The sequence below is a fragment of the Hippoglossus hippoglossus genome, chromosome 1 (genome assembly GCF_009819705.1).
Source record: "Hippoglossus hippoglossus isolate fHipHip1 chromosome 1, fHipHip1.pri, whole genome shotgun sequence".
Classification (NCBI taxonomy): domain Eukaryota; kingdom Metazoa; phylum Chordata; class Actinopteri; order Pleuronectiformes; family Pleuronectidae; genus Hippoglossus; species Hippoglossus hippoglossus.
In genome coordinates this window covers 22,897,919-22,921,445 of record NC_047151.1, presented here as the reverse complement: position 1 = coordinate 22,921,445, position 23,527 = coordinate 22,897,919, and the positions used below count along the sequence as shown (strand labels likewise).

Genomic DNA, 23,527 nt, shown 5'->3' with positions numbered 1-23,527 from the left:
AAATGAAATGACTCGTTCTGTGTTGTTGCGGATCATTATCACAAGAGTAAATAAACTGTGTTACAAGCTTTACTGGAATATGCAGGAATAAGATAAGATATCTGTAACATATAGATTAGGCCTGGATACAGCTGAGTCATCAGTTTTTGGACTTGCTCTGTCATCTTTACAACACAAACACGCAGTTTCACATCAATTGTCAGTAACTGTCTCTCAGTCAGACATTTGAGTCACAGCTCTGTCCCAGCTCAGTGAGTGGGATGTTTGCATACGAACTTCTAATCAAACACTGAACCCACGACCTTGTTGGAGATAAATATCCCACCGAGTTAAACCGCTCCTCATTCTCCGAGAGGACGAGACAACAACTGGTGGCTGGAGCAACATGGTGCCGTCACTTCTCACAACAGCCGGAGCTCTTCTGCTACTCGTCTCCTTCTCTTCTGCAGTAAGTCATCGAATCTAACCCAAAATTTTTCACTGATGCAGTTTTCGTCAGCAGAAAATAAATCTGAATCCTTTTGTCCTTTTTTTTTCCTGCAGCAACTCAGAGGAGACGCCGCCCCATCGTGCACCCGAAATGACGGCTTTGTGAGTAAAAGGATGTAAAGACTTTCAATGTTTTTTGCTGTGGGACTTGCATGATGTTTTTTATCACTGAGTCACACCATGATTGACATTTCTCACTTGCTCTTTCTGCACTCAGGGGATATACTGTCCCACCACATGCGGCGTGGCTGACTACTTGATAAGGTACATGCCAGCGGTCGACAGGGAATTAGACAATTTGCAAAGGGAGCTGGATACAATCGCCAATCTGACCCAGGGTGCCGATGAAAAAATCGTCATCATGAAAGATTCGACTTCTACAGTTCAAAAGAGTGGCCTACAAGGTGCCTGGAACAAAATCATTGCACTTTAGCAAGCAGTTTATTTGACTTAATAATAACTAAACCAGTGTAAATATATTGGATGTTTTATCGAACTGGGTCGATTTTCTTTTTCTTTTCAGACACTTACTTCAGGAAGTCGTCGAGCATGCTGGACGATGTGGCTCGCTTTGAAAGCACCATCATCACACAAGAGCAGCAAATAAAGTAAGTTACCAAATGACAAATTAAACCTTTAATGGCTCCATAGCAATGGTGTTTTGTTTTATACAGACAAGAGTAAAGTAAAATTACTCAAGTATTGTATTTAGTATAAGTTTGAGCTCACTACAATTTAATATAAGTACTTTTGCAAATTTGTTTCTTATAAATCGTGATGCATTGGCACATAGACACATATTTATATTTAAAAGTAGCTCCACCATTTCATTTGAAATAAATAAATAAAATAAATAATATAATAAATTATATATAATTTATAATGTGATTCAGTAAAATTTGATGAATGTCAAATATAATCCGTAGAATAACACTTTAAAAGAAATCATGTTGTACTTCGTCCTTGTAATGGAATACTTTCACAAAGTTCAAACTCTGCTCAGACCCTCAGGTCAATGCACGCCAGCCTCCTCGCCCCACACAGTTTGCACTGAGCACAGATCAGATGGCGATTTGCAACCACACGACTCAGACTCATGACTGATTTTTTTTTTAACGCACTTCAATCACGTCTATTCCCAAGTTTGATTTGCCTTTTTCCAATTACTTCTCATTTTCTTATTTGATAAATTTTAAGTCTTTTTTATTTATTAAGAAACGCAGGCGTGAATTACTCGGGAAACCCCCTCATTCAGCTCCTGTTTGTTTCTGTCCCCTCAGTGAACTTCAGAACCTGATCTCCTCTAACGAGAGGAGAATGGCGGACCTGAAGCAGCTCTCCATTCAGCTGCAGCAGAAATGCACCGAGCCCTGCACTGACACGGTTGACATCCAAACCATCACAGGATATGGTAAAAAAAAAAAAAAAAAAAACTCTAATCAAATGAACTCTGACCCTCAGGCCGTTCCCATTTCACAAGAAGTTTCTCAATCGTCCCTCATCTGAACAACATTTGTCCTCGTTCAGTGTTTAGTCAGAAAATCAATATGGTGCATCAATGCAGAGTAAACAGCTTTATTCCACATGTCATTTGTTTTGACCTCATTTCAGAGAACTTTTTCAACATCATTCAGACCAACGACTGAAAATGAATTTGACCATAAACTAAAATAAGAGAGTTTATGAATGATATTTTTGTCTTTCTGTAAAATTGACTCGTGCTTTTCTTCTTCTTCTTCTCTCCTTTTTTACCAGATTGCCAGGACGTTGCAAACAAGGGTGCGACCGTCAGCGGTCTTTACTACGTGAAGCCGCAGACAGCCACTGAGCAGTTCCTGGTCTATTGTGAGATTGACAGCTTCGGACGCGGCTTCACAGTCATTCAGAGGGTATGTGTCACTTCAACCACCAAGAAAACTGACTGTGTGACGTCCTCATCCTGCAGCAGAGGACTCACACGTATTACTTTTGAACAGTCAAATAACAAGTAATTTGCAAATAAGAACAACAACAACTTCTACTACTACTAATAATAATAATAATAATCTTTATTTGTGAAGCACTTTTCAAAACAAAGTTACAAAGTGCTTCACAAATAAAGAAAAATACATTAAAAAAATAACATAGAAACAAATGAAAACAGTCATAAAGGAATAAAGAAAAGAATAAACTCACAGATATTTTACCAAGTTATGGACTGTGCAGAAATGATTTGGGGGGGAGAGGGGGACTGAACTATTTGTTCTGATTTATTCTGAGTGTTGGTCATCTTTACTTTGGACTCGCCAATACCCTCCTCCCAAATTCCAATATATCACACGGATTTTCTCATTCTGGGCAAATCGAAAAAAATATTAGATCAGGTGATGTTATGTGTGACAAAAGAGATTTCTCTGTTTTTCACAATTAAACTGATTATTAGATCAATTTTTAAAATATAATAATAATAATAATACCAGCATTTCTCCCATGGGATCAATAAAGGATTGTCTTATAGTGAGAGATAAATAAAAGTAATACCCTTTCCTCACTAATAATTTGTACGCAGTCCAGTAGTCAGCTACACTTTGATACTGCACCGAGAACTGTTTTATTCACTTATCATAGCAACATTGTGCTTTTTTTCCGCGTGTCCACAGAGACGTGACGGCAGCGTGGACTTCCTCAAGGACTGGATCCAGTACAAGCAGGGCTTCGGTTACCTCTCCCCAGACGACACCACCGAGTTCTGGCTCGGCAACGAGAAGATCCACCTGCTGACCGTCGGCTCCACCATCCCCACTGTGCTGAGGATAGAGCTTGTTGACTGGGAGGGCAACACAAAGTATGTACACACACACACACGATAACAGATTATATAAGAGGCGAGCAAAGGGACTCTCTTACAAGGCAAACATGACCCCAGTGATGAGGTTCCCTTTGAAGAACAAAAATACCAAAAACCCTAAACCCTCCATCCCTCCCCGCGGCCTCCTCTTTCTCCAGGTATGCAGACTACACCATGTTCAAAGTGGGGACAGAGGCCGACAATTATCGTCTGACCTACGGTTACTACTTTGGCGGTGACGCCGGCGACGCTTTCGATGGCTTCGACTTTGGAGAGGACCCCAGCGACAAGTTCTACACGGCACACAACGGCATGCAGTTCAGCACCATCGACAAGGACAACGACAAGTTCGACGGCAGCTGTGCTCGACAGGACGGCTCCGGCTGGTGGATGAACAGATGCCATGCCGCACATTTGAACGGCAAATACTACCAGGGTAAGAGCACGTGGCCACAACCAGGGCTAAACCCTGTTAACTTGGAGGTGTTTCAAGCAAACACAGCGAAATCGTGTGTTGTCTACTCTAAACTGTCTTGTGTTCCCCTTCATCCAGGCGGCAGATACACAGAAAAGGATGCAGGTGAATTTGGCTTCGACAACGGCATCATCTGGGTGACATGGCACAGCCGCTGGTACTCCCTGAAAGAGACGACCATGAAGCTCATTCCCCTGAGCCGCATCGCAGCAGGCGGCGGACAGCAGGCGGGTGTGAAACAGTTTGGCGGACTTTGAATTTAATAAAAACACACACACACACGTGTTTGTGGTCCGTACTCTGTATGTTCAGCATAACAACCCTGAAATCACCCCAGATGAAATAAAATACTTCCATGGGGAATTTCAGGACTCCATGGTGTTTCTCCATGTGATGTTTTGCGTGTTGTGGTGATCTGACGCAGCCGGACACTGATGCTCAAACTCTCCTTTCTTTACGTCAGTGTTGTATTAGAGCTTGAAATAAATGTCTTTTCTTTACCAATCTGCTTTGTCGTTACTTTACCAAACAGTTTAAAAAGTCTGTAACAGCCATAACATCTGTTTTATAAAACAATGTGAGATTCAGACTGAAACACAGAGAAAGTGAACATGAAACCAACAAGATCTGTGTTTGAACCGATCCTGAGACGATTCAAATGTTTTTTAGTTGTACACAAAGTGTGTATAGAAAACTGTATAATGCAGTTTAACAGCCCTGAAATAAAAAATATATTACCTGTAAATATTTTGTCAACTTCATTTGTGCAGAATAGCATCAACAACACACTGCGACAGTATCAAAATCCCTTGTTTTCCAGAATGTGGTTTTTACTGCAGATTTCCGGGCTCATTCTTATAAGACAACACACAAACATTCAGAGGAATTATAACGGAAAGATACAAATAGCAGCCTATGTGTTTTGTATTTAATCAAACAGCTTTTTGATTGATGAGGGATTTGGCACGTGGAACATTTGAAACAGGGTTTGAACAGAGTCCAGCGATTTGCTTTAGAAGCAGCCGAACACAATCCATCAGTAAAGGTTTGTCTCCACAAAATGAATAAATAAAAGATATTGACCAGGACAGTAATACTCAAAGTACTTCTTAAAGGGTACTTGAAAACGTCCCAGGAGAAATTCAGGAAGTGTATGATTAAATTAATTTAACTGAAGTGCTGTTCATAGAGTCTCTTCATTACATGTGGTTGTTTGGCAAAAACAAAGTCACATGAAGTGGATTGGTATTTATTTTCCTTTCTAAAAGACCAAAGTTAAACTTCATATCTCAGCCAGGACAAATTATTAACTTTAATAAAATTGTCCTGTTTTCACTTCTCAGTGATTAAGCCCAGAATAACGGTTTCAGCTGGAATAAAACTTTTTATATTCGGCCGCAGTTAATTATTAAATAATAAAACAGGACACAGAAGCCACTCTGTGCTCGTGTTGTAGTGACAGACTTCTTATCAGAACATGTTACTGTGTGTATTTTGACTCACAAGAGAGCAGTTTGTTACCTTGAGTTGTGTACTGGTAGTACTTGTCCCCATGCATCATATCACTCACTACCTGTGGAGTTCAAATTCCATCCGGCTCATTGCAGATGGTTGTGCCAAAATGGCAAAGCCTGTTTGTGGCCTAACACTGGTTATTTGCACATTAAGGCCCGTACACAGCTCAACACTGCCTGAAGTCTGCCAGATCAGATTCAACTAAACTAAAATATACAAGGATATGTTTACTGCTATATTTGATCGTTCGGTTCTAGTCCTATTATGTCACAACATGGTCAATTGCACACTATGTCTCTTACTTGGTAAACTGTTTTTGGCGTTGGAGGATGGAAAACCTTAAATCCATGTACTTTGTTAGGCAAACATGGCCTGGTACACAAAGACAGGAAAAGCAAACTTTGGCCCGAGCCACTCATTACACTCATTTGTATATAGTCGGGAAAATTTCCTTATGCGGACATTTAGATTTTTCTTGTGCAAAGGTGAAGAAAAGTGGAAATGATTTTTTTTTACATACATCATTTTATATACACATCCTTTATACACGTCCATAAGTCTATACAACAAACACTGAAAGACCATAACTACAGTGGGAAAACAATACAAGAAAAACATAAACAAAAATATAAAGAAACCAGACATCTTGACAAAATAAGTAAGTATTTTTTAGAATATAGGACTAGATGGTGAATATCTTTTGTATGTTTGAAGGTCTTCTGCACAATTTAACTTACCAACTACCAGTAGATGTTAGCAGGTGTTAGCAGCCACCAGCGGATGCGTCATCAAGTGTTTTGGCCTTGTGATCAATGATACAGGCCGAACCTGAGGGTACACTGAGTCTAAAGGTGAATCTGACTGGCTACTGGCTTGAATGGCAGCCCTATGAAAACCATGTGGCCGCTCAGTAGATCAGACATCATTACCTATACACGTTATTAAACTAAACACTGTCCTATTTTAGAACATAGGACAAGATGGAGAATATCCCTCACCGCACTAATTAATGCCTACCACCAGTTGATGTTAGCGGATATTGGGACACATCTTCAGTTGTGCACCTTAGTGTCATCGGGTGTTTCGGCCTTTTAATTATTGACAAAATAAGTAGGTAAATAGTAAATATATAGATAAATAAAGTAAATGAAAAAATAAATATAAAATAAATGTATAAATAAATATATAAATAAATATCCTATGGAGGTAAATCAGTCTCATCAGATTTGGAAATGTTTAAAGCCTTTGAATTTCTAGCACTGAATGTTTTTTACATTTTTGACCCATGTGTGTAAAAGTGATGTAAAACAAACAATTTACGTTTTATTATAAAGTAAAAATTTAAATACTGATTCGTGGTTATAAAAAACAAGATATTTAATGAATACTTATGTGTAAAACTTTTATTTTTTATTTTTTTAAATCACAAATAGTTTTGGCTCCCTCTCCTCCTCCTCGCCGCTAGAGGGCGCTCCGAATGTTTAAAAAAAGTTTATTTGTGTTATCTACTTCCGGTGCAGCGGGTCACCGTGTGGTCTTTATTTGGTGGTTTCCGTGTTTTCAGACCCGCGGAGCGACACCAACAGAGATTATTCACATTTTTTAACTCCATCGTCGCATCGGTTTATTCACCAGCACCATGTCGGAGGTGAGTCCATGTCTGAAGTTATCCTGCGTCTTTTCTTCTTCTTCGCTCCCGCTTTAAAAACCCGGAGCCTTCGGGCCCGGCTAACCACTGGAGCCCGTTGCGTTAGCGTAACGTTTCCCTGTGTTGGGCGCCGTGTATTGAAGAGCGGAGCGACTCTTACAAACGATTCAGTCTCAGGTCAAGTTGAGTGAAGTGTGTTTTACTGAAGTCGTGTGTTGTTCCGCAGGACGTCCAGAAACACTCGGTCCACACTCTGGTCTTCAGGTCCCTCAAACGGACCCACGACATGTTTGTGTCCGACCACGCGAAGTCCATCGCGCAGGACGATGAAAGGTGACGATCTACGTTTTGTGTTGTGTTTTACTTGTCCCTTTAAAAAGTCCCATACATCTTACACTAAGTTTCTAGGACGTGTATTTATCTTAAGTATAATATTCTGCTTCTTCAGAGGTAAATATAAACTCCACTGTTTTCAATCTGGGTTAATTACACAATAAGATTTACCTGCTCCAACATTAAAGTTATGTTCACATTAATGCTTCAGTCATTATAATCTAATACATGGTACTACATTTATATTTGATTCTTAAAATATATTCACATATCTAATATCCTGCAAGTCTTTCAATGCAGGATTTTTTTTACAGTAATCAGTATTTCTACACTTTTCCCTGAAGTAAAAGATGGTTGTCTTGGAAATATACTGTCTATCTCGTTCCTTGTCCAAATCAATTTGTGTTTTTCTCGCATTTGTAGCCACAAGGTGAAGCTGGGTGTGAAGCTCAAAGCGGACTACGCAGCAGTTCTACACATGCCCGTCCTGAAGGAAGGAAAAGACAGAGTCCCACATCTCCCAGGCAGCATGCAGGGACACCAGAGCTACGCAGCAGGTGAGGAGGACACGGCACACTTCAATATAATCATTTAATAACTAGTGAGAGTAACAGGTTCATTTAAATTCAAAGGAGGACATCGACTCCCCTCAAATGTCCAATAAATCTCATTTACTTATATCCTCTACTAAGTGTAAGGAATTAAGTGAGCAGTCAAAGCAATAAGTTAGTTCTAATTAGTTTTGCATTCAATCTAAAGTAAGTTCGTCGTCTGAAAGCAATTTCTTCTTCTTCTGAACACTGACTTATTTTTCTTTTCTTGTGTTTCAATAGATGACCCAGAATACCTGATCACCGGGACACATGCGTACCCCTCTGGACCTGGTAAGTACACTTTTACCACGCTTCATACTTCAAATGTTCCCACTGCCGTTCACCGAACTGCTCCAGTGTTTCCAGTGTCACACCAGTGTTTCACCCAACAGGAGTTGCTTTGACCGCTGACACAAAGATGCACAGGAATCCCAGTGAGGGAGGAGTCCTTTCCATGGCGTTGGCTTTGCCACCCTCACAAGCCAGGTTCACACCTCTTTTTTTTCTTCTTTTGAGGATGTTGTTGGTAGTTATCTATTCTAAATACTTATTGAAGTACATCAACAGTACTTATTTTGGTTGTTGTGTTTCAGGCAGGACTTGAGCCGCACTGCAGCCAGTGTCGGTGACATCCATCGACACGCAGGAGCAGAGAGATCTCACCCTCACTCGACTGCTCTGGTAGGTCCCACTGTAACTCCACGTTCACTTCATATGATGTAGTGTTTATCTTTGGTGTGAGAAGAAGTTCAGAGTTGATGTGAAGAATGTATTTCTTTCAGTCGCTCTTGGAAGGAGGTGGCACCAGAAATTCTGCGCTCATGAGAAAAGGACCAACCATGCCCAAGCCCCAGTGGCATCCACCGTGGAAACTGTTTCGGGTAACTGCAGATCATTTTAAACTTAATACAATATTTTCTTTCATTTGTTGATACACACACACACACACACATGTTTAAGTTTGCTCTGCACCTCAATTATATTCTGTGTTTTGTCTGATAGGTCATCAGTGGTCACCTTGGCTGGGTGAGGTCCATCGCTGTGGAACCTGGGAATCAGTGGTTTGTCACTGGGTCTGCTGATAGAACCATTAAGGTGAATTAAGTGGAACTAACTGACAGTCTGGAGACCCTAAATTGGGATATGTTCTTGTAGGATCTTGATATGACTGGAATGCTGTTTGTCATAACAGATTTGGGACCTGGCCAGTGGGAAACTGAAGCTCTCTCTGACCGGACACATCAGCACCGTGCGCGGTGTAGCCGTGAGCACCCGCAGCCCCTACCTGTTCTCCTGCGGTGAAGACAAGCAAGTCAAATGTTGGGATCTGGAGTACAACAAGGTATGTCACTGTAAAGAGTCACTCACAGAGAGAGTCACTGTGAAACGTGGATTTTCTTTTGTTGCAGTCTCTTGACAGTATGAATCTGTTCTAGGTCATCAGACACTACCACGGACACCTGAGTGCTGTGTATGGCATAGATCTGCATCCGACCATTGACGTGCTGGTGACGTGCAGCAGGGATGCCACCGCCAGGGTAAACTTTCCTCTGCTACATGTGTTTAATGGATGAAGTGATGTGAGAGGTCTAACCTACAGTTTGTTAAAGTGTCTCAAACAGTCTAGTAGAGATCAAACTTCCATCACAATGAATCCGTAGACAATATGATGTATTATGTAAATTCGGCCTCTGCAGGATTAATTAAATGGACTAATTGGATTTCCTTTCTGTCCATGCAGGTGTGGGACATCAGGTCGAAAGCTAACGTGCACACGCTAACCGGCCACACCAACACCGTGGCCACAGTGAGATGTCAAGCTGCGGAGCCGCAAATCATCACTGGTAGATTACATTTTACAAACTCAAATCAAAGAATTTTGAACCATCACATTCAGTTTAAAGCTGCTGTGAACTCTGCAGGTCAGTGGGTTTTCTACTGTTAATCCCAGACTGTCTAACTTCTCACAGGCAGCCACGATTCAACCATCAGGCTGTGGGATTTGATCGCTGGTAAAACCAGAGCCACGCTGACCAACCACAAGAAGTCCGTCCGAACTCTGGTGATGCATCCCAGACAGTAAGTGTGATGTTGAGTGGAGCACTGACTATTTACATTCAGTCGATAGTCACTCAACAGGAAGTTAATACAGAGAGATTTGATATATTGCTGTTAATCATTTGTCAAATACTAAATGTCCATTTTATTCTAAATAGAATAAACCTGAGATTTAAGTTTAGACACAATGAGCTCCTTGACATTTTACAGTGAACAATAACCCAAAACAAATAATGAAATGTCGTCATTAGTTCCAGTCCTACTTGAAGGACATGGTTTCCAGGTGCAGTCACACGTTTGACCACTGGGGTTCGAAATGCCTCAATAATGTTAATTTCTTGTTTTGTCTTTTTTTACAGATACACGTTTGCTTCTGGTTCTGCCGACAACATCAAGCAGTGGATGTTTCCAGATGGCAACTTCATCCAGAACCTGTCGGGTCACAACGCCATTATCAACACTCTGGCTGTGAACTCAGATGGCGTCTTGGTGTCTGGAGGTATTTATTATTACCATAACTGTTACTTTCCCCTCCTTTTTTAAAGTACTTGTTTCATCTATAGAATATAAATTAGCTTTAATTCTTTTGTATTTGAGTCGTTATTTGACTAAAGATTTAATTGTGTGATTTCTCTCAAGCCGACAATGGAACCATCCACATGTGGGATTGGAGGACAGGCTATAACTTCCAGAGGATCCACGCAGCTGTGCAGCCTGGATCCCTGGACAGCGAGTCGGGCATCTTCGCCTGCATGTTCGACCACTCGGAGAGCCGACTGATCACCGCCGAGGCCGACAAGACCATCAAAGTGTACAGAGAGGATGACACCGCGGTAAGTTTGACCGTTAAATTCAAAGCCGCTGTGCATTTCTGTGCTCGTCTCCACATAGTTTGAGGAAATCTGTTTTCTCTCTTACAGACAGAAGAAAGCCATCCGGTCAACTGGAAACCAGAGATCCTCAAGAGAAAGAGATTCTAATTATTTTTCGTGTTTTCTTCTCACAGTAACAATAAAATGTATTTCTACCAAAACCTCCTGTTGTAGATACACCAATCAAGTTTTGTTAGTTAGTTACTTTATGATCAGACAGATTTCTTCATCACAAGCGAACACACCCCCACCCCCACCCCCCCAAAAAATACAGTATTTCTGCTTTACTCCAAAAACCACTTGCAGTCTTCGTCATACGACGTCAGTCCGAGGAAGTGGCCGTCTCGGACCGCCAGGAAACTCCCTGAGCGCTTGTTCTTGATGATGACGGCTCTCTTGTGGCTCTGGTCCGTCTGGTCCACCAGCAGCAGCCACTCTTCAGACTCGGAGGGGCTGACCTCAGAGTGGACCTGGTTCCTGCTCCAGTCAAATCCTGCAGAGGGAGAAGACTTTTGTTTTTGTCCTGACTCTAAAGAATTGCCAGTTGTACAGACGTGTGGAAAATATAACATTGCCCTTTTTTTTCTGGATTGCGATGTCACATTTCTTTGGCTTCATTTAATAAAAAGACACATTTTTCACTCTTATTGTTTTGTCGAGTGCCGATGAATTTCTCTACTCACCGAGGAATCTGTTGGTGACGACATTCCTGTAGAACTTACAGCCGTTGCCCTTCATCTCCTCCCAGTAGCGGTGATCTCCTGCAGCCTCACTCAGCTCCACTGTGTTTCTGCTCTCAGTGGTTGTGGGGATCATCTGCTCGCCTGAAAACAAGTCATGACTTTTTTTTTTTTTTTTTAAGTTTGTATTATTGAACACGCTGTTTAGTTTTAATGTGCAGATCTCAGGAGAGCCACCAAGATGAAAGTGTCACTTCTCAGAAATAACATTTAAATTCCCACCTCCCTTTAGTGTTCATCAATCAATAAAATACACTTCATACAATCAATGTAACACAAAGTGCTTTAAAGGACAAAAGTAAAATCATAGCCCCACCCTAATGGGAATATTCATAAATTCCAATCTTTTTCATCTCATAAATTTAAAATTAGGAAACATCAAAGATAAACTAGGTTGAAATATATATAATGATAAAATACAAAAAGAGGAATTAGTAAACACAGATATAAAGTAAGGTATTATTGTGAAAAACAATTCCAACAAAGTAAATAATAGAATAAATGAAATACGTCTAAAATGTTTAGGACAATTCCAGTATACTTGTATCATATAAATTTCAAAAACGTAACTTGGTTACCTCGTAAGGAACTATATATATATCCAAGCTACTATTATTAGGCCTATTAATAGTATTTCAAAAATAGTTTGCATAATTAATGATGAAATGTCTTTTATGAGAATTGTATTGCTGGAATGAGGAAGACGCCTCTGAAGCCACATGTACAAGTTTACATCAGAAAACATGTATAAATATGCCTTATTGAGCAGTTGTTGATTTACAGATGGAAATAACTGCTCCAATTCAAAATCCTTTACAATCTCAAACCACAATCTGATCCTATACAGTCGACATTTGTTCTTTCATATCCATTAAGTGTATTTACATCTTCAGTGACCTTCTCTGCGTAAGTGAGACGTCTTCTTTGTCTGTTCTGTGACTGAACCAACCTTTACATATTGAATATTTGTTTACCTGAGTCGTGGATGTAGAGCTCGGAGACGGCGTGACGGAAGCCTCGGCCTGGTTTCTTTTTCAGGCAGGGTTTCGGTGGCTCTGGTTCATCCTCCTCCTCCTCTCTGGGAGCTTCCTCCACGGCCAGGAGGTGACCCACGTTAAACATGATCTCCTCCTCCAGAGATCTGAGACACATCTCAAAGAGCTCCTCGTCCTTTTCTGCATTTCTGCAACATGACAGCAATGACAGTAGATGTTTGGGTGGAATATTCATAGAGGTGAATACTATTTAAACACATTTTATCTATGGTTATACATCATTTTGGAGCATGATCTTCACATAAATGTCACCTTTCATCCTCTCAAGCTGTTGACGTGGTTTTAAATGTTCCACCTGCTCCTTTCAGAGGCCTCCTCACCTGAAGTCCACCCACAGCAGGCCTGCAGTGATCAGCCCCAGCCACTCACTGGCCTCCCAGTTCTTGGTGAGCATGACGGGCACCACGATGACCTCCCTGGTGTCTGCGTAGTTGAGCTCCTTCTTGCAGCTGCGGGACGCCTGGTACTCTGGGGTCATGAAGGGACAAATCACCACGGCCTCCTCCACGCCTGCAGCCATCCTGAAAACACACACAGACTAAACACATGTTCTAATCTATGTTACTCCCAAAGATAGAAGATGATATTTAATCTTACGCATCATTGATGTTCCCCGTCACCCCTCCTTCTACGTCCATCCACACTGGCAGCCCATCTTCTTTGAGGCGGTTGTAGATCTTCTTCACCAGAGCCTGGTCGTCCCACTGGTAAGAGAGCATGATATGAGACGGCATTTTATCTCTTTTTGTTGCTTTTAACTCAAATCTATCTGAAAATAATCCCGTGTGAGGCAGCTGAGACCAACGTTTTCAGTCTTCTGAACAAACCAAACAATAGGAGCGTCAGTAGTTATGCTGCGTGTTTACTTGGGCACGATGCTCAGGTTACATCTGTTGCTAGGTTACAGCGCCACACAGGGAGGACGCAGGATGGCTTGAGTGACCTGAAGCAGCAATAATGGCTTCACAATGATAATCAAGTATTGTTACCACAGAATTAATTCATAGAGACATAAAGGTCTGATGTTTGATCCTGGGAAAAGTTCACTGGTAAAGAAATTAACACTTTCAATGTCTGGTGTTATTTTTAGCTAAATATGATAACAGTAATGATAATAATAAAAATAAAAATAATAATAACAAACTTTACTTTCACAGTTACAAGGTGCTTCACAAAATAAATTAAAACTACAATGATAGAAAATTGTACAAAAGCCAGATCAGTCAGATCATTCAATTTATAGTAAATAAAAGTTTGTAATTTGTAAATCAGATGCTAATTTTCATGGAATACAAATGCAATATTCATAATTCAACATAAAATCAAAAATCAAGACTGATTTTATTATGAATTTATATTCAACAGCAAGTATGTCAAATATATTGAAAAAAAGCAACTTCAACTTTTTGTTTAGCATACAGTCTTGTTGTTATCTATGTTGTCATGTTTATTACACATGTTCTGTGCCTGTTGTAGAACTAATTAAAAGTAAAACAGTTCAGAATAATTCAGATTAAAAACTTCATTGTCACCGGCACTGTACCGTGATATTGGTAATTGATTAATTGATTACCATCTATAAAACACAAACTCATTAAGTTAAAAATAGAAGAATTAAAATAGAAAGTAAGAAATGTTTTTAGGTTTTAGGAAGAAAAATAAGTTATTGAGCAAAGTCAAAAAATACTAAATGTCCTGTATAATTATATTATATTATATAATTATATTTTTCTGCCTTTGTGTAACCTCTCTCCTTTTTTCCACAAGGAGAGAGGTTTTCATTTTACAACGAAATTTTAAATTTATGATCATTTTTTGTAAAGAACAGGGTTTTTAATTATTTCAGAGTTTCACTGCAGAAGCTCAAAACCTTTCTCACGCTCATTTGAGAGACAGTTCACCTCTCTAGCAGTAGAGGGAGCCACTGCAATCTTATATGGACTTTTGCAAAAACATCATTAAAACGTTCACTCATTAAATGTCTCTGTCGCTTCACCACAACCTGGAGAAAGAAACCACAGATTGAATTCTCTGAGTCCTCAGTGGATCTGTGTTTGATGAGTTGTATCTTTACTTCCTGTACCCTCCTCTTCACTTTATGACCCTGCACCCACTCACCGTGCCACCTGTCAGCACGTGGCACTGAACCTAATCTCTTGGCCTTAGAAAAAAAAAAAATTCAGCAATCAGGGCCACAGATGGAGCAGATCAGCGTGGGACGCACCGCCCGCGGGGAGGGGTGTCCAGTGCGCACGGACTCTGTGGTCACTCTGCTCCGTGATGTGAGAAGGAGCCAAAGGGATTTACGCGCCCTGCATGTGTGAATTGTTAAGTCTCCAAAAATCACGCAACAAGCTGGTGGAATTCCGCGATGGAGAAATGACCGCCGGCCGCTTCCCTGCGCGCAAAGATGCACCGAGCGTTCAGCTGCTTTTGCTCGGAGAAGTCCTCTAAAACGTGAGTGATCGGTGTGTGTTTGATGGGGAAACATGTAGCCGGGTGTGTGACTCATTAAAGAAGAGCTCTCAGTCATTTGCGAAGGAGGAATGGGCCGGGAGAAGACCGCAGCGTCGCTCCTCCGCGCGCTCGTCCTGTGGCTGCTTTACGCACGGACGCTCGGGCAGGTGTTCAACCTGACGCTCTCCGTCAAAGAGGGTCTGCCCGCCAAGACCATCGTTGGAGATCTGGGAGCGGGGCTAACCAGGCCGAGCACCGGGTTCTTCATCTCAGAGAGCAGAGACTCGTACGTGTTCAGAGACCTGGAGATAGACGCGGACACCGGGATCATCTCCACGGCTGTGGTGCTGGACAGAGAGAGCAGGGACAGGTACGAGTTTGTCGCAGCCACCCTCACAGGCGAGATGATAAGAGTGAAGATCGAGGTGAAAGATGTGAACGACCACTCGCCCGTGTTTCCCAAAGAGGAGGTGGACTTGGAGATATCCGAGTTGAGCCCCCCGGGGAGTCGGTTTCAACTTGAGGGGGCCACAGACGGGGATGAGGGTGAGTTTGGCACCCAGGGGTACAGGATCACAGAGAGCGAGATGGGGGAGTTGTTCCACCTGGATTATCGCAGCGGATCTGAGAAGCACATGAGCCTGGCTCTCATCCTCAACATTAAACTGGACAGAGAATCGCAGGACTTCTATTCCCTGAGCATCGAGGCCTTCGATGGAGGCATCCCAGCCAGGACGGGGACCCTGCAGGTGAACATCCTCGTCGTGGATGAGAACGACCACCCACCCGTGTTCAACCAGACTGAATATCACGCCGAGGTGCGTGAGGACGCCGAGGTCACGTCTGCTCTTTGTCAAGTGCACGCCACTGACCTCGACCTGGCGGACAATGGCCGGATCACCTATGAGATCAACAGGCGTCAGAGTGACCCGAGCGAGGTGTTCTCCATTAACGAAACAACGGGGGTGATTTACCTCAACAGGCCGCTGGACTTTGAGACTCAAGCTTTCCACGAGTTGATCGTCAGCGCCAGAGACAACGGGGCTCAGCCCGAGTACAGCAGCACGTTTGTGGGTGTGAAAGTGGTCAACATCAACGACAACAGTCCCACCATCAGCATCTTGTTCCTCAGCGAGACGGGGGATGCGGTGGTGTCAGAGGCAGCAGCGGTCGGGGACTACGTCGCCCGGATTTCAGTGTCAGACCCTGACCTGGAGGAGGAGGGGGTCACTGTCACACTGGAGGGAGGTGATGGGAAGTTTGACCTGAAGCAGACAGACGATTTCCTCTACGCTCTGTGTGTCAATGCAGAGTTGGACAGGGAGGAACGTGACCTGTATGAGTTGAAAGTTCAAGCATCAGATTTTGGGAGCCCACCTCTGAGCAGTGAGACGGTGTTTCTCCTCAGGGTGGCCGACACCAACGACTGCCCCCCGACATTTGATAAGGACGTGTACGTCCTCAGCATCTCAGAGGACGCTCCGCCGGGGAGCTCCCTTATCCAGATGCAGGCCCGAGATGCAGATGAAGGCCTCAACTCGGAGGTCAGATACTCCATCCTCAAGTCCAGCCAGGACAGTGTGGTCAGCATCCACCCGGAGTCGGGCCTGGTCACCACGGCTGCGGCGCTGGACAGGGAGACGCAGATGGAGGTGTGGTTCCTGGTGGCGGCAGTGGACGGAGGGGAGCCGGCTCTGTCGTCCACGGCCACAGTCACCGTGCTGGTGGAGGACGTCAACGACAACGAGCCGGTGTTCCAGCAGCAGCTGTATAACGTGTCCATCCCAGAGCACGGTGCCATCGGAAGCTGCTTCTTACAAGTATGTTGTGTTTGAAGGATCAGTGCACACAGATTAGGAAAAACATATTATCTCACAAACCCTATTACCCTATATCTCACAAAATCTATTTATCAGACATTTCAGCCATCATCACAATACATGTTTAAAGGATTAGTGTGGATTCAGTCTTATATTCTATGGCCTTAATCGTCAAAAATAGAATATATTAATATTTTCTGGAATTTGGATGAAGTAACGTATCTGTTTTTATGGACAGATACATCTCATCCATCCAGGCAGTGAATCAGAGTTTCCTTAATCCCTCCAAGGAGTCATAATATATAAATCTGATGGGATGCAACACATACGTAGAAAATATTCTGGACCTGGGGGCCCTACATTGATACAAACTAAATTACAAGCCATTCTCGGGGCCCCTCTCTGCTCAGGGCCCGAGGCAGTTGCCCGCTCTGCCTGCCCTGTGCCATGGGCCACATGTTTGAGAACTATTGGTCCACACAGTCCTTTGGATAGTTTTGCTTTTTCGTCTTGTTTCTGCTGTCAGTTATATCAGTAAATCAACTGACCTGCTCATATAATACACCGTGAATATTGAGGTGCAAATCAGAGCAAGTCTCTGCTGAGGACACTCTACATCTTGTACTGTCTCATTTCTGATGTCTCATGAGACAAAAGTCGCCCTCAGTCTGTTTACACAAAAGCCAGCACTGTTCTAATGAATACACACACACACACACACACACACACACACACACACACACACACACACACACACACACACACACACACACACACACACAAACACACAACCACACACTGTCCAGTTCAGTGCTGTGGCTGTGATATGACAGACGTGCTGCCTGGCACCACGCTCCTGCTGCCTGGTACAGACCGAAGCACATTACAAAAGAAGTTGTGTTTATCAATGACCTTATTGTAAACATAAGTGATATATGGAATTTTATTTTAGGGCTAAATTTACTTAACTCTGCCATGAAGGTTATGTTTCCACCCAGGTCTGCTTCTTGGTTTATTTGTTAACAGGATTACATTTGGATTCAGATGCAGATTAAGGGGCAGAGGAATGTTTTTGTTTCACTTTCTTTAACAATGTAACATAGGTCATTGTACATTTTGGTTAGTTTTCAGAGAATAATGCACAAATCTTGATTTAAAAAAAAAAAATCAGGCAACACATTGAGGTCTGTAGAAAGCAGGAGGCCTCCATATACTGGAGGAAAATAACCATACAGAGCACTAGTATCCTTTTAGAGTGTAGGGTAGTGGAATTTCCTCAATGTGGAATCGCTGTTTCACGTTTGTTTATGTAATTACAGCCATATATGAAAAATATAATAGTTGGCATAATAAATACTAGTTTAAAAGTAAAGGTATTTTATTTTATCTGTGCAAATTCAAAGGGAGTAAAGTAGTCTTATGAGAATTAACGAATCCACCTTTTATCTTTAAATTAACATGAAAACCATCATTAATAACTCACAGGATATGATCAGGACTACAAACAATACTCATAAACTCAGCTGATATTCTATGCTGACGACTCATGGCCGTTCAGACATGTATTAGATATGTATAAATAAGTAACCATGTACGAGAACACACTCCGGAGCTTCCCTGAGATCCTGTTAACTGAAAGTACTGCATGTGTTGAGTGTGTTACACGTCTGATCGGACCTTGACCCTGATCTACAACTTCATAAAGGTGATATCATCTTTATGGCTGAAAGTGTGTCTCTTGTCACGGACGCACCGACACATGAAAGCAGCTCCGTCGGGGCCGAGGCTTGTTTCATGTTTTCAACCAGTCACACTCACTCACCCTTTGATTATTTTATTATGTTGAACATGACTCAGTTACTATCAAGGATAAAACACGCAGTTCTGTTAATGAAAGATTTAAATCTACATTTACATCTAAAAGGGATAAACAACAAAAGTTATTTCAATACGGTTCATGGTTCACTGGAAAAATACAAAAACCTAATGATTTTATTTAGATAATAAACGAATACATTTAGCGCCAGAATTAAAAAAATCTATTATCTTTACTACAATGATTTGCCTGCAACTTAAAATTGAATTATGATAAAGTGAAATAAAAACATTTCTTCTTGATTATTATGCTCCAAGTGTTTTTACAACAAAAAACCTGCTCCAACAGGAACAAATGACGAATGCACATGCTTTTTCATTCTAATGAACATTTAAACAAGTTTGTAAATATGTTTTCTTATTAGACATAATCCCTGTCAAAAGAGCTGTTTTATAAACTTTATTTATACGGCACTTTTCAACACAAAGTTCCAAAGTGCTTTCCAAAGTTAAAACAAGAGAAAATATGACAGGACAGAGGACAAATAAGACCCCGAACAATAGTTTATGATTTATAGTTCGATGAAGTTTTTGTTGCGTAGAATCTTTAACTGTTGTTTTATTTGGGTCTTTTCTATCATCTTAGGTTGTGGCCACAGATGCAGACAGCCCTGACTTCGGCACCGTGCTCTACTCTTTGTCCGATGGTTTCGACAAACAGGACGAACACCCGCTCTTCCAAATCCACCATCAGACTGGAGAGCTGTGTGTGTCTCAGGATATCGATCGAGATACGGGACAGACGGTCCACGACATCCTGATCAAAGCTGAAGATCCAGTGAGTGTTTTCCTGCGGCTTTTTACATTTATTTTCTGTTTCTTGAATTTCCAAACTTCTTTTCAAACCCTTTTCCATTTGCAGGACGGCCTGAGTGCTCAAACCTACGTGCACATTGAGATAGAAGACCTGAATGACAACGCTCCAGTGTTCAACCCTGATGAGTACACCGTGAGCATCAGCAGCCATGCACAGCCGGGCACAGACATCCTCAACGTTATCGCTACAGACCGAGATTCTGGCAGCTTTGGACAGGTCACCTACAACATCCTCCCTGGGGACGTGTCCAGCTTGTTTGCACTGGATAAACAATCAGGTAGGAGAGCACGAGAAGTTCAGGTACAGACACGAGAGGTTCAGGTACAGACACGAGAGGTTCAGGTACAGACACGAGAGCTTCAGGTACAGACATGATAACTTCAGGTACAGACACGAGAGGTTCAGGTACAGACACGAGAGCTTCAGGTACATTCAGCTGTTTTCAGAGTTGTAGAATCAGGTGGATCCTCTCCCTCGTCTGTAAGTAACAATGTGTGACTGACGGCGTCTCGGTGCTCGGGGATAAACAGCTGCTCGCTCTGTGTAAGTCTCCATGATATGATTGTTAGTGTCACTGCTCAGCAGGGGCGCTGCAGAAAGCCCAAAGCTTTATATCCCCATGAGGCCGAGTGTGAAATACGATTAGAACTCAGACATAGTGTCGTACTAAATACACTTTTCATCTTTTAAAATACATATGACAAATAAAACTTGAACTTGATACAAAACTGAAAAAGAAGAAGCTGCAACCAGCATTTTTCTAGTCTCACTAGAATCTCAATGAGACTCTTCGACCCTTTGTAATGTTGAAGGAAAGATCACAATGTCCTGATGCTTAAAGCCTGATGAACAAAACCTAACTTGAATTTCCTCGACTGTCTCTGCAGGAATGCTCTTCCTGAGCTCCACGCTGACCCACCTCGGTGCCGCCAGCGTCAAACTCTCAATATCAGCGCAGGATGGGGGGGGTCTGACGTCGCTCAGACCTGCGCAGGTCACCATCAACATCCTGCGCAGTGCTCAGGCTCCAGCTGTGTTCCAGAGGTCACGCTACTCCTTCACTGTGCCGGAGGACGCTCCGCCGGGGACGTCTGTGGGGACGGTGGCGGCCACACACCTGGCAGGTGAGAGAGCCTTTCTGACCATGTTCTCATTTGCCCGTCTGGGAGGAGCTGAGTGTGATGTGGGGGCTGATGAGGAGGTTGACAGACCACGCACTGGTAGAAGAGTAAATATATTTTTACAGTAAATATAGGAAATGTTTTCAGACACAGCTGTAATCATTCAACACCATGTTTTTATATGGATCCTCGAGAACAAAACACATGAAAACAATATTGGTGCGTGAACATCTCCACTTACAAGAAATTGTGTATAATGATGTTTGATTGCAGCCTCATTTAACCTTAAATAGAACAAGTGGATTTAAACCCAGAGCTGAATCAAAGCACCAGGATTGTGTGAGAGAGATTATTTTCTTAGTCTTGATTTAAATGAAATTGGCTTGTTGGTTTACGAGAGGAAGAAGAACACGGAACATTTCTGAGTTCATGTTCAAAGTAAGTCAAACATCTGGTTTATGTTTATATGTATATGAGGAGGGTAAATGTACCATAATTATATACTTATAACACAAACGTTCTTATGCACGCAGTTCAGTTTAAAGAGAAATACAGAGGTTAGGTAAATGATTTCAAGAACGAATGTTCAACACTTGAGTTTGCAAAAATGTCGTATTTATCCCGACAGATGATCGTGATTAAAAACGATGGAGCGATCTTTGTCATTGTTGAAATCTCCCTCCAGACGTGAAGAGGCAAAGGCTGCAGTTTAATCTTCAATCCTCTTTAGCCACAAGAGCAGATGACGGGCGATAAAGAGCCGGAGACAATATATTTTATCAGTATTGTTCCAGGTCAAAGATGAAATCGTAAACGTGGAGCGGTGCAGTATTTTAAATCATTGTTCTTCTGAAGAGATCTGTTGCTATGTGACTATTTAAATGTGTTTGTTTCATGGATGCAGTTATATCTTTTTTTAAAAGAGCAACATTTTAAGTAAAAACTGGATTTTAAGTTGCTTTCTGCTTATTATTGAATTAAAACATGAATCACACAGGCTCCTCTCTCTTCTGATGGTTTCCCAGTTCTCTGGGACTATCCCTTCATAGTCCACTTGTTTTGTTTTGTGCCACTCACCCCCATGAACTCCCTTCAGCAGCCAAACCACTCCCCTGAACTAGACAGTTATTTAAGGTTGTCTAATCAATTAACGGATTAACACTTCAACTTAAAGCAGCAGCACTTGGCCTGGTGGATGGGGGGGGGGGGCAGCGTTAAGCTCTCTGCTTGTCTCAGTTGTTACTGTTGAAGTGGCACAAACACTCGGAGGGATTAATGGGATCTTCTGACCTACTGTAATTACTTAATGTTGCTTACTGAGTGTGTGTGTGCTGTGTCTTCATGTGATGTTATGCTGCGAGTTAAACTGTTTGTTTTTCCAACACGTGACTGTGGATTTATACCAACACACAAGTGTATATAAATAATGTAGATGTTATGTGGATCTGAGGCGACTAACAGAGGATATTAGACAAATCTGTGAGCTTGTTACTCTTTTCTAACTGTTACTACTATATTAAGTACATTTCGGTTGGTTAGTTGTGGTTGCTTGGGTTTGATTGGTTGGTTGGTTGGTTGGTTGGTTTGTTGATTGGTTGGTTGGTTGGTTGGTTGGTTGGTTGGTTGGGTTTGGTTGGTTATGTTTGTTGATTGGTTGGTTTGTAGGTTGGTTGGTTGGTTGGTTGGTTGGTTGGTTGGTTGGTTGGTTGGTTGGTTGGTTGGTTTGTAGGTTGGTTGTTTGTTTGGTTGGTTGGTTTTGTTTGGTTGGTTGAAATTTGTATCTTTTATCTTTGCCTTCACAGATGCTGAGGAATCTGTGTCCTACCGAATCTCTTCAGGCGATCCTCTGAGTTTGTTCTCAGTTCATCCAAAGTCCGGCCTGATCAGCAACACCGAACTTCTGGACCACGAGTCGCAGCCATACGCCCTGCTGGTTCTTCAGTCCTACACGAACACGTCTCCCGTGTACAGCACCACTCAGGTCAACATCACGATCGCTGACATCAATGACAACGCTCCTGTCTTCCCCAAACTCGGTGACTCCATCACTGTGTCCCAGAACACTCTCCCAGGAACAGTGTTGTTCATCGCTCATGCACACGACCTGGACAGCGGTGCCAACGGGAGGGTGCAGTACTACCTGAAAAGTAACAGGAATGGTTTATTTGTTGTCGACCCCGACCGCGGGACTGTGACGTTAAACCAGAGTTTACAGGTGGATCATCAGCAGAGGTACAGCCTGGAAATCGTGGCTAGAGATGAAGGAGAGTTTTCCCTGAGCTCCACTCTGACTCTCACTGTCAATGTGGACCGCTCGGCTGCTGAGGACAGCCTCGCCTTCGAGACGTTAGTCTACCAGGTGGAGATAGGCGAGGGATACCGTAAAGATTCCAGGGTCATCCAGGTGAGGGCGCACCGGACCCGGGGAGCTCACATGTCGAACTCTGGCCTCACCTACTCCTTGGAGGCCGAAGCTGGTTTCCCTCCTGCTCCATTTCGCGTTCATCCAAAGACGGGATGGTTGTATCTCTCCCTCAACCTGGACTACGAGACAGAATCCAAGTATCGTTTTCGTGTGACGGCCGTAGCCAATGACGCCTCGCTGGCGAACACCACAGTGACAGCCACAGTGATTGTGCTGGTGCTGGACATCAACGACAACGCTCCAGTGTTCAGCAGTGACGTCTACTTCTTCACCGTGTCAGAGGGGTCGTCGCCTCAAGGCCTGGTGGGAACAGTGAAAGCCATGGATAAGGACTCTGGGAAAAACGCTCAGCTGTCCTACATCCTGCTCTCGGATGGGAAGTTCTTCCGCATCAACTCTAAAACAGG

General features: G+C 42.6%; 4 protein-coding genes across 7 annotated transcripts in view; 3 read left to right on the top strand and 1 right to left on the bottom strand.

The window, feature by feature from the left end:
- The first annotated feature begins 291 nt into the window (after positions 1-291).
- On the top strand, positions 292-4,536 carry fgg (fibrinogen gamma chain). The gene is made up of 9 exons (XM_034583151.1): positions 292-448; positions 544-591; positions 707-893; positions 1,013-1,097; positions 1,770-1,900; positions 2,245-2,378; positions 3,129-3,313; positions 3,475-3,752; positions 3,870-4,536. The coding sequence occupies exons 1-9, from the start codon at positions 386-388 to the stop codon at positions 4,046-4,048; spliced, it is 1,290 nt and encodes a 429-aa protein (XP_034439042.1). The 5' UTR covers positions 292-385; the 3' UTR covers positions 4,049-4,536.
- A 2,279-nt stretch (positions 4,537-6,815) lies between these two features.
- Positions 6,816-11,453, top strand: plrg1 (pleiotropic regulator 1). Of its 2 annotated transcripts, XM_034583136.1 has the most exons (16): positions 6,816-6,954; positions 7,181-7,287; positions 7,711-7,844; positions 8,121-8,171; positions 8,273-8,366; positions 8,474-8,561; positions 8,663-8,761; positions 8,883-8,975; positions 9,073-9,222; positions 9,317-9,418; positions 9,622-9,724; positions 9,851-9,959; positions 10,298-10,437; positions 10,578-10,771; positions 10,859-10,943; positions 11,117-11,453. In XM_034583136.1, exons 1-15 carry the CDS (start codon positions 6,946-6,948, stop codon positions 10,916-10,918), a joined length of 1,533 nt encoding a protein of 510 aa, XP_034439027.1. In that variant the 5' UTR covers positions 6,816-6,945; the 3' UTR covers positions 10,919-10,943; positions 11,117-11,453. The 2 variants fall into 2 exon arrangements, with proteins under 2 accessions (XP_034439027.1, XP_034439017.1); XM_034583126.1 differs by having other exon boundaries at positions 10,859-11,452.
- Positions 11,016-17,516, bottom strand: LOC117760269. Of its 3 annotated transcripts, none has more exons than XM_034583171.1 (6): positions 17,441-17,516; positions 13,203-13,312; positions 12,926-13,126; positions 12,525-12,733; positions 11,494-11,634; positions 11,016-11,303 (listed from the first exon to the last, which is right to left on the bottom strand). In XM_034583171.1, the coding sequence occupies exons 2-6, from the start codon at positions 13,241-13,243 to the stop codon at positions 11,095-11,097; spliced, it is 801 nt and encodes a 266-aa protein (XP_034439062.1). In that variant the 5' UTR covers positions 13,244-13,312; positions 17,441-17,516; the 3' UTR covers positions 11,016-11,094. The 3 variants fall into 3 exon arrangements, with proteins under 3 accessions (XP_034439062.1, XP_034439070.1, XP_034439053.1); XM_034583179.1 differs by lacking the exon at positions 17,441-17,516 and adding an exon at positions 14,724-14,861 and having other exon boundaries at positions 13,203-13,309; XM_034583162.1 differs by lacking the exon at positions 17,441-17,516 and having other exon boundaries at positions 13,203-13,423.
- The window catches only part of dchs2 (dachsous cadherin-related 2), a 27,308-nt gene continuing 18,601 nt past the window's right edge, over positions 14,821-23,527 (top strand). Inside the window, exons 1-5 of the mRNA XM_034583115.1 lie at positions 14,821-16,882; positions 19,344-19,535; positions 19,620-19,851; positions 20,462-20,698; positions 22,498-23,526. Coding sequence (XP_034439006.1) covers positions 15,152-16,882; positions 19,344-19,535; positions 19,620-19,851; positions 20,462-20,698; positions 22,498-23,526 — 3,421 coding nt within the window. The 5' untranslated portion in view covers positions 14,821-15,151. The remainder of the gene's footprint in view (positions 16,883-19,343; positions 19,536-19,619; positions 19,852-20,461; positions 20,699-22,497; position 23,527) is intronic.